The sequence below is a fragment of the Echinops telfairi genome, unplaced genomic scaffold (assembly GCF_000313985.2).
Source record: "Echinops telfairi isolate 266 unplaced genomic scaffold, ASM31398v2 ScPeMD7_7404;HRSCAF=8442, whole genome shotgun sequence".
NCBI classification, from domain to species: Eukaryota; Metazoa; Chordata; class Mammalia; order Afrosoricida; family Tenrecidae; genus Echinops; species Echinops telfairi.
The window spans coordinates 1,082,334-1,093,055 of NW_022111304.1; the positions used below are offsets into that span (position 1 = coordinate 1,082,334).

The following is a 10,722-nucleotide window of genomic DNA, read 5'->3' on the forward strand; positions in this document are numbered from 1 at the left end:
TTTATTCTTGAGCATGGAGTGAGCGAAGGTCTTGCTTCATTTTTCTGCAGGTAGATATCCATTTTTTCCCGTACCCCTTATTGAAGAGGGCATTTGCTTCCCGTTTGATACTTTTGGGGCCATTATCAAAGATCAATTGTCTGTATGCTGATTTTTTTTCTGGGTTTTCCACTCTTTTCCATTGGTCTGAATATGTCATTATGCCAGTACCTGTTTTGACCACTGTGACTGTATAATGCCGGCTAAATTCAGGTAGAGCAAGGCCTCCCACTTCGTAATTCTTCTTGAGGAGTTCTTGGCTAATTCTGGGCTTCTTCCCTCTCAATATGAACTTGGTAAACCGGTTTTCTAATTCTTTGAAGGATTATGGTATTCATATCAGGATAGTATTAAATTTATATAGTGCCTTGGACAAAACTGACATCTTTACTACATTGAGTCTTCCAGTCCACAAGCATGGGATATTCTTCCATTTGTTGAGGTCACTCTTGGTTTCTTATAATAGTGTTCTGTAATTTTTCTGGTACAAATCTTTTGTTTTTTTAGTCAGGTATATCCCTAAATATTTCAGTTTGTGCTTGGCTATTGTAAAGGGTACTACCTTTTTAATTGTGTCTTCTGTGATCTTGTCCGATGTGTATAGCAGGCTGATAGACTTCTGTTTATTGATCTTGTATCCTACCACTCTGCCATATTCCTTATCGCTTCCAGCATTCCACTTTAGGAGTTTCAGGGATTTTTTATATATAAAATCATATCTTCTGCGAATAATGATAGTTTCACATCTTCCTTCCCCAGAAGAATAACTTTGACATCGTCTCTTTGTCTTATGTTGTTACCTAGGACGTCCAGTACTATGTTAAATAAGAGTTGGAACTAAAGGCATCCTTGTCTCGTCCCCTTTTCAGTGGAATTGTTTTCATCTTTTATCCATTGTTTACCATGTTGTCTGTTGGGTTTTTTATATATAGCTTGTATCATATTGAGGAATTTTCCTTCCATTCCTATCTTCTTGAGTGTCTTAAACAGAAATGGGAGTTGGATGTTGTCGAAAGCTTTTTCCGCATCTATTGATATTATCATATGGTTGTTACAGTTTTTCATGTCAATGTGGTGAATAATACTAATGGTCTTTCAGATGTTGAAACATCTCTACATCCCTGGTATGAATCTCATGTGGTCATGGTGAATTATTTTTATATGCTTTTGTATTCTATTGGCCAGTATTTTGTTAAGGATTTTTGCATTGATGTTCATTAGGGATATTGGTCTGTATTTCTCAATTCTGGTGGGATCCTTGTCCGCCTCAGGTATCAGAGTTATACTAGTTTAATAGAAAGAGTTTGGGAGTTTTACGTCTTTTTCAATGTTCTCAAAGAGGTTGTGTAGGATTGGTGTCAGTTCCTCCTTGAATGCTGGGTAGAAATCTCCTGTGAAGCCATCTGGCCCGGGGGATTATTTGGTTGGTAATCCCTTGATGTCCTTGTCTATTTCTTCCATTGCTATGAATCTGTTGAGGTTCTTGACCTCCATCTGGGATAGTCCAGGGAGGAATTGTTTTTCCAGGTTTTTGTCCATGTCATCCAAGTTGTTCAATAATTCATTGGAATACAGTCCTTCGTAGTACTGTGTAATTATCCTTTTGATTCCATTAGGGTTGTAATGTTGCCTGTTTCATCCCTTATCCTTGCTATTGAAATGTATTCCTTTCTTTGATTAGATTTGCCAGCGCTCTATCAATTCTGTTGATCCTTTCAAAGAACCGTCTTTTAGCTACATAATTCCCCCCACCCCCAGTTTTCTTGTTTTCCCTCTAGTGTATCCAAGCTCTGATTATTATTATTTCTTTCATTTTGCTATTTTAGGATTGTTCTGTTGACTCTGCTCTAAGTGGTGTAAGTTTTATGCCAGCATATTAACCATACATCTGTCTTCCTTTTCATGTGTGCATGTCTTGCTATAAAACTGCCTCTAATAAATGACTTTTCTGTGTCCCAAACGTTTTGGTACATCACATTTTTATTCTCATTGGCTTCTAGAAACTTCCTGATTTCATCTCTGATCTGAGCCAATACCCACTCATTTTGCAATAGAGAGTTATTCATCCTCCAATTGTTTGCCCTTGTCTTCATCGTCCTTTGGTTGATTTACAGCCTTATGGCATAGTGGTCAGAGAGAGATGTCTGTATAATGTCTATGTGATTGAATTTACTCAGGTTCAACTTGTGTCCCAGAATGAGGTCTATCTTTCGATTATGTAACATGTGGGCTTGAAAAGAATGTGCTTTTTTTAATTTATTTTTTTTTTGCATTTGGGTGGAAAGCTCTGAAAATATTTTCAGGTCAAGTCATCCAATTGTGCTGTTTAGCTCTGTAGCCTCCTTGTTAAGTTTATGTCCCTGCGACCTGTCTTTTGGGGCTGGTTGCTGTTTATGTGTTATTTTAGAAGAGCCCAGCACAATCTTCCAGGTTCAGAGAGCACTGGGCTCTCTCTTGAGGGATTCCTATGAGTGCTTCTGCAAACTACCTGAAGGTAGCTGCACTGGAGGGTCAGCCTATTGCTGTATCTTCCTGTGGTTTCACTCTTACCCTATCCAAGCCAGTATTCCATTGTTTGGAATGTGAGTTGGATAGTCCTTTCACGGGATGCTGCTCAGGTGGTTGTGGGCACACGAGGATGGTGTTTCACTGGCTGATCTCCCAGAAAGCCCTAGTGGTGTGTCTCACAGTGCTTGGAGAGCCTCAGATTGCATGTGGTATTTCACTCTGCAACAGAAATGCACGGAGGGCGGGTTGGTGTACCCTTCTTGGTATAGAGCAGTCGATGGCAGGAGGAATTACCCTGGTTGGAGAGATCACCGTGGAGGTTGGGCAGCTGTTACCGCATCAGCATGGAGAACCACAGATGGTGGGAAGGAGTTTCCCCAGTCACTTGAAGGGTTTTGTGTTGTAGCTGGGAGTTTCCCCAGCCATTTGAATGGGAAATGCCCCAGCCACTTGGTGTAGTGTGGATGAAGGGCATGATTTCCCCAGCTGGTGTGTAAAACCAACATGTGTGGGTGGGAGCTCCCCTAACTGGGCTGTCAGAATTGCCCTAGGGAGTGGCCTGGCAGCCGGTAGTTGCATGTGAAAGGAAAGAGAAACAGAAGAGAATAAAAAGAGAGAAAGGAGAAAACAAAGACAAGAGCAAGAATAAAAACAAACTAACACACAAAAAATGCAAAGACAAAACAAAAATAAAAACAAAGAGTCAAAAAAAGAAAACAAAATAACCCATGAAATGGCTGAGACTGGAGGGAAAGAGAGAAGAGATAGAGGGGAAAAGCATAAAAATCAAATGAAGAAGAAAATAAAGGGGAAAAATAGATAAAGAGCGGAGCCATGTGCCATGACGTGTGTAGTACTGCCTCATGACATGTGCAGCACTACCACAGGGGGCAAGCTGGAGTTCTTCCAACTGTGTGGGCAGAGAGGGTCAGGGGCTGGAAACCAGCAGAGGCATATGGAAGGAAAGCGATGGAGAGGAGAGAAACATAAAATAAGCAAAAAAGAAGTATAAAAAGAGAGAGAGAAGAAAGCAAGTAAAAGAAAAGAAGAGAAAGAAGGGGAAAATAACACAAATGTGCTTGCTGAGACTGACTGTGGTAGGAAAGAGAGAAGGAAAAAACAAAGAGTAAAGAGATAGCTGATCCTTGATCACCTGATGTGGGGTTGGAGGGTTTTAAACCCTGCCCCAAGGTGGCAGGTTGGTTTGCCCTTTTAGTGCAGGGTTCCACTGGTGCTGGGTGGAATTGCCCTAGTTGTCAAGATCACTATAGAGGACAGACTGAGGTTTCCTCGGCAGCATGGAGCACTGAAGGGGCTGTCACAGCTGCCTTGTCTGGTGTGCAGCATTCCCACAGAGGACAGGCTGGAATTCCCCCTGCTGTTTGGGTGGAGTTGCCCTAGACAGAGGGTAGTTGCCCAGAAGCCAGCAGTGGCATATGTAAGGAATGTGAGAGAAGAGAAAAAGAGGAAAAAAAACCTGGCCCAGGGATACCTACTGTGGTCGGAAAGATATTAGGATGAGAGGATAAAGAGAGAAGAAAAAGTATAATGAGATAACTGATGCTTGATCACCTGACAGTGGGACTGAAGGAGTTTTAACCTTGCCTCAAGGTAGCAGAGTGGTGTGCCCATTGGTGTAGGGTCCTACAGATGCTGGGCGGAATTACCATTGAAGGCAAGATCATAGGATCATAGGGGAGGCTGGGCAGCAGTTCCCGGAGTGTTGAGTGCTGGAGATCACTGGTACAGCTGCTTTGTGCTGTATGCCACACTTCAGGCGGTGGGGGGAGTTCCTTCAGCCCTGTGTAGGGCCCCAGGATAGGCAGAGGATCCCCCAGTCACACGGAGGACAGGCAGGACCTCCCCAGCTGTGTGTATGATCTCTGACTGTGGACAGTTGCTCCCCCACATTCTGATTACAGAGTTGCCCTAGCTTGTGCCAAGACTGCTGATACCTTAATAGCTCAGAGGTTTTGTGCCCCGCCCCCTCCCTGCCAGCTGAAATTGATTAAGTTATTCTGAAACTGAGGCATATTCTAGGGGGTCTTTGTAATGTTAAAAGAATCTGGACTCTAGCTAACTTCTGGCATTCCTTAGGATGGGCTCCTTTATTATGTTAATATATGTGAAAGGACTTCTACCAGTAATGAGCCTGGGATTTGCAGTTTTTACCAAGAAAATATTTTTCTCTCTTTTTTATATTGTATTTATGGTGTGCCCTGATTTCGACGTTGTCATGCTGACCCCCAGAAGAAGTGATCTAGCTTATCAGAGAGTTTGTTTTCTTCTCTGCCAACTGGAACTGAATTGACTCCCTGGACTATGGTTGCCTGCTTATTTTCTGCCACACTGTCATCTGACTCAGGTGAATTTCCTTATGTCTTTTCAATTGCTCCAAATCTATGACTATCCACACTGACCCCTATCACCCGGCTATGAGCCAAAGGCAGCTAACAGCACGGGGAGCTCTGGTGTGGGGTCCTGTTACTAGCTTTCAGAGGTTCTCCTTGAGTCTAGGATTATGACTCCTTTTCGGCATCAGACTGGGGAAATCACTACTCGATTCTGAACTAAAGCACTAGTAGCTGCTCAGCCAGAGCCCATAAGCCCAGTGGTTCACTTTTTGAGTGAAAATTTAAAAAGTGGGGTTCAGGACAGACCCCAGGATCCTGTTTCTAATTTAATACCTCTGTCTCCCAGTCTCCTTCACCTTACCTCCCAATTTTCTGCTCTGGCAGCAGGAGCTCCGGGCAGATAAATTTAATTGGATGCCATCTTCTTCCATCTCCACTCATGTATTTTATTAACCATATTATTTGTTCTTCTGTGTTAATGTTTTGTCCATTTCATATCATTTGGTTTGCTTTTTTGGACATATTTATAGAAGTTAAATATATATTCTTGTTGGTTGTATGTATTATGAACACTCTCCAACCTTTTGTCTTTTTATTTTATTTTCTACAGAACATTGTTAGATGGGCAATATTCCTTGTTTATTTACATACACGTTTTTAATATAGTTAATGCTCTTCATGTTTGTTAACATTATTTCCCATTTGCATGATCTAAAGATTTTTATAAACCTCTAAACACATGTATTATATAGCCTCAATTAAAATTTCTTCTGGCTCCTTGATAATCTCTGATGTACATGTCAATGGTATTATTTTTATAATTAATTATTGCTGTGTACTGTAATTTATGAAACTGCTTTTTGCACATTAATCCATACACCTTCCAAAATGTTTTTTAGGTTTTGTTTGTAAAAAAGATACTTCTTCCTTTTTATTTCTTTGACCTTGAATTTCAATCTACTATAATATTGCATTGCCTATACTTCTAAAAAAATGCTGACTTCACTTATAACAATTGACATTTTGAGTTTTTTCTAAGTTAAAGAAAATGACTATGTTTTCATTTATAATGATGTTTTTTCATTCCATTTACATAAAGTTTCCAAGTTAAAGTAATTAATTTTTTCCCTAAATTTATTGTTTAATGCTAGAATATACTTTCTCTCTTTTAATATAGTAATGTTTACTTTTATGTTTTAATTAGTTGAAGTGTGAAAGGTGATTCTGTGCTTTTTAAAAATATTAAACTACTTATGCCCAGCAGGGGTAACCAAAGCTTAGTCATAATGATTACCTCTTCCTACCTTAATTTGTAATAGAATGCAATTTGTTAATAAGCAAAAGAACATCTTTAATAAATTACATATTAACAAAATGATATTACCTTCTCCTCAACTAAAAACTATAACTAAATTGATTGCACCAAAGAGATTTTAGTTAATATGTTGCAACAGTGATCTATGGATATATAAACTGAGACATATAATCATAAGTAACACTGAAAATATTTTCAAGCATTTATTATTAAAAATCCAATACATTATATTAATAAGCATGATGTGTACTAATGCTTCCATTTAGTTTTACTGTATCTTTAGGTTGCAATTTTGAATACACTCAGGCAAAACCAAACAAGAACAAAACAAAAACAAAAGGCACCACATCAAAAAACAATTATGTAGGAATGTGAAAAACCTGTTTTCGTTTTTATTTGTGCTTAAAATGATCCATTGATGACAGCAAGACATAAACTTTAATCTCCATATTTAGGTGTCTTTAGTTGAAACTCTTTCATAACAAATTATTTAAAATATTGCTTTTGATCTATTAATTTATTTAGTAGATAGCTGGAGGTCAGTTAAAAAATATTTTTCTGAACAATATCCTTTTCACAGCATTTTTCACCTCTCTGTTTCGTAGACTGTAAATCAGAGGGTTTAGCATAGGGATGATAAGAGTATAGAATACTGCTATAATCTTGCTTTTCTCTGGTGAGGAGATGGCTCCAGGTTGGGCATACATGAAGAACACAGTCCCATAGAATAAACTCACCACAGTAATGTGAGAGGTACACGTGGAGAAGGTCTTCCTTCTACCGTGAGTGGAAGGGATCTTCAGGACAGTGGAGAGGATGTAAGCATAGGAAACTAGAATGGTCATTGTGGTAGCAACGATAATGGAAGCAGAGAGGATAAAGAGTACAATTTCATTCACAAAGGTGTCCACACATGAGATCTTGATCAGGGCGGGGACATCACAAAAAAAGTGATCCAGTCTGTTTTCACCACAGAAACGCAAACTGAAGGTGAAACCCGTTTGAATCATTGAATTGATGCCTCCACAGATGTAAGAGCCGGCCACCAGACGAACACAAGCCTCCTGAGACATACGTACGGTATAGAGGAAAGGTGAACAAATGGCTGAGAAGCGGTCGTAAGCCATCACAGCCAGAAGAAAGCCCTCAGTCCCGACAAAGAGAGCAAAGAAAAAGAATTGTGTTGCACAGCCATTGTAAGAAATCCTCTTGTCCTTGGACAAGAAATTGGCCAGCGTTTTGGGAGCAATGACTGTGGAGTAACACAGGTCTAAATAGGACAAATTTCTGAGGAAGAAATACATAGGTGTATGAAGTTTGGAGTCCAGTGTGATGACAATTATCATGCTGACATTTCCTACCACAATGACCATGTAGATAAGCAAGAACAGTGAAAATAAAAGAATCTGTATTTCCGGAGATGTCCTGAATCCCAGAAGAATAAACTCTGTAAAGTTCCTATTCAGCTCACTCTTCATAGCTGAGACCTCGCTGAGAAACAAGCGAATGACCAATCACGAAGCCCATGGGAAACCGGGTCACCTGAAGTTCCCCAGGAAGAAAACAAAAATTCTACTAGAAATCGAGATTTTTCCTGACAACGCATTTGAGAGTATAGTTTTACATTTAGTAGTATCAATGCACAATCACAATGCTGTTGTATAGGCATTTAAACTTATGTTAATTCAGCACAATATAGGAACTATGTATGGCCAGAGAATGTTTCTAGCATTAATAAATTCTCATTTTATGCCATGTGTAAACAGCTTCATGATTAGGACTGAATCCAAATTTTCTTCTTTAGATATAAAGCACCCTACCTACTTTTCAGTGCCTCAAAGACCTCTTCTGTCAAATGTCTTTGAGCAGATTTTGACCTAGACCAAGGCCATGGGACAGAGTAGAAATGCCCCAGGTTGCCATCTCTATGGTATCATATCACCATCCCATGGAACAGCTAATCGGTTCAAACTTTCAGTTCACAGCCAAGTGTTTAAACATTGTGTGACCGAGGCTGCTTTTTCTCTGCTGTAGAGGTAGAGAATTAGGTGGAAACGTGAACCAATTCCTTTCCCCAGTACAAGATACATTCTGCTATTTTAAAAACATTAGAAACATGAAATTGATGTTCCTTAAGGTCCAATAAAGGCTTAGAGAAAGTCATCCCAAGGGATAAATCAAATTCATTCCTCTTCCTCTTTCTTCATACACTTTTTCTACCTCTACCTTTTACTTCTTCCTCTACTAATCTTGGACCGCTAATAGTTCCCAACATGGCAGCCAAATTTCAGCACATCTTTTCCCTTTACTATCAAAAGGATAAGACCTCAAATATATAAATTACTCGTATATATTCTTGTATATAGCTAGGAACAGCGTAGTTAAAGTATAATATTACTGTTGAGAACTAGAAATTCTTTTTCCTGTTTGTATTGTTAATCAAACAGAAGATATTAATTCAAATAAATTGGGAGAGAAACTGGTGTTCCATAAGTTCTGCTTTGGGTTATTTTTTTGTAGCTATGAGCATATATTTCCAGGAGACATCAGTCCCTGGGAAGGCACATCATAGCTGGAAGACCCTCGACAAGATGGACTGACACAGTGGCCGCAAGAATGGTCTCAAACAATGGCCACGAGAGAGCGGCATTTTGTCCTCACGTGCACAGGGCTGCTAGGGGTAGGAATCAACGTGACAGAACCTAGCAACAACATGAATATTTAATTACAAATACTAAAGAAACATATTGAGGTATGTACTGTCTGCGTCTTCATGAGTGCCCTCACCAGTGTTCGTGCTCATTCATCCACTCCCCAAAAAATAGATGAAAAAGGAAATAGATTGATAAAATAATAGTTATAAGATATCTGAAAAACGAAGTGGGAAAAGTACATTTTTGTTTTAATTCTGTGTACTATTCCCATGTTTAATTTGGAAACAAATAGAAATATTTCTTTTTCTCAAGGAGTTTGATAACATACTTGGACTCATATATTTTATTTGGAATTTTCATCAAATTAAAATAGGAATAGAGTCACAAGAAGTGAAGGTGATTCTTTCTCTATTACTAATGCTTTTATAAAGTTAAACTGTTTTATTTGTTAAAAGCGTCATGTTTGAATCTGCATAAATGTTTCTTTTAATCCAAGATTTGTCACTCACTGAGTAATCTTAGGTAAACTGTTTAACTGGCGTGTGTTTCTGGGTTTTCATCAGAAAAATGTAACAGAAAAAGTCTTCTTAAATTTATTCCATCGAGGCTCCTTTTTGGCTGAAATTGGCAACTTGGACAAGTGATACCAGAAATGTTTGATTTGATTAATTTTTTATATTTAAGGGTTCAAAAACCTCTTACTCTTTCCAAGTTTTTCTCTACCTCACACTCAGTTACACAACTCTATGGATTTGCAACACACAGATTAAGACAGTTTACCTTAGAACATCTGCTGCATGAGGCTTAAATCCAATGACGAATGTAAATTAAATAAAATATGTGCTCCTTGAGAACAAAATATACTCAACAAATAATATCTATTGGAAAAAGGTTAATATTAAAAAGGGGAAAATTTAGCAACACTATTAAAACTATTCAGAAATTTCTAATTTATTGAAGATAAATACGTACCTTATTTAAAATCTACCAGAGTCCAAAAGAAATTTCTTTGCAGAATTAAGCACATTGCTTTTTCTTTTAAAGAAGGCTTTGGAGAAAACATAGTTTGTTACACAAATGGCTCACTGTATATTAGACTTCTTTAAGTTATTCACTATACTCAAAGAGTATATATCTTTGTTGAAGTTTAATCTACCTTGTTAGAATCAAAAGAAAACCCTAAACTGAACCTTCAGGTTGAACTTTGAGAAATGTCTTAACTTTTTATATTGTACAAAGACAGATCGGAGAATCGCACTTGTATGTTATCTGCCATAAATTCTCCTTAATCTTGCATATGTTTTAATGTTATAATCAGGACAGTGCATTAGAAAATATGTGTGAATCTGTGATCCTTTTTAAAGATAAAAAGGACCCTGGAGGTCAATTAGGTCAGAACTTAACAAACTTCTGCACTAACTCAGTGCCACCTGGGAAGGCTTTTTTTTGCTTTATTTTTTGTATTGATTCTTGGGTCATAATTCATTCTTAATTAAACTGAAGTTATAAAAACGTCTATAAATGGATAGGTGTGGTGGAATTTTCTGTTTGGTTTCAGATTTTCAAATGACTCAACTAAGAGCAGTCCCTAATAAAAATTTGAGACCAATGGATCGGGCCTTTGTATTGATTAGAGAATAGCAATTTTCCCATTCAAAGTAAAAATTCTCATAATTATAAGGATATACGTGAGAGGATTTTTCTTACCTTTCATTGCAGTACTTCACAATATTACAATATTTAGGCTTGCTTCACATAAATCTACAACTGTTGTCATTAGCTTATATTGAGTTTGCTCCTACTCAAAGCAACCCTATATACAATAGAATGAAGTATTGCCCCAGTTCTGTGA

The 10,722-nt window shown here is 38.2% G+C and overlaps 1 protein-coding gene across 1 annotated transcript; it reads right to left on the reverse strand.

Moving 5' to 3' along the window:
- Positions 1-6,755: 6,755 nt before the first annotated feature.
- On the reverse strand, positions 6,756-7,694 carry LOC101642426 (olfactory receptor 12-like). The gene has a single exon (XM_004716904.1). The coding sequence runs from the start codon at positions 7,692-7,694 to the stop codon at positions 6,756-6,758; it is 939 nt and encodes a 312-aa protein (XP_004716961.1).
- Positions 7,695-10,722: the final 3,028 nt, after the last annotated feature.

Coding starts and splice junctions, on each gene's coding strand:
- LOC101642426 (XM_004716904.1), bottom strand. CDS start 7,694: ATGAAGAGTGAGCTGAATAGGAACTTTACAGAGTTTATTCTTCTGGGA.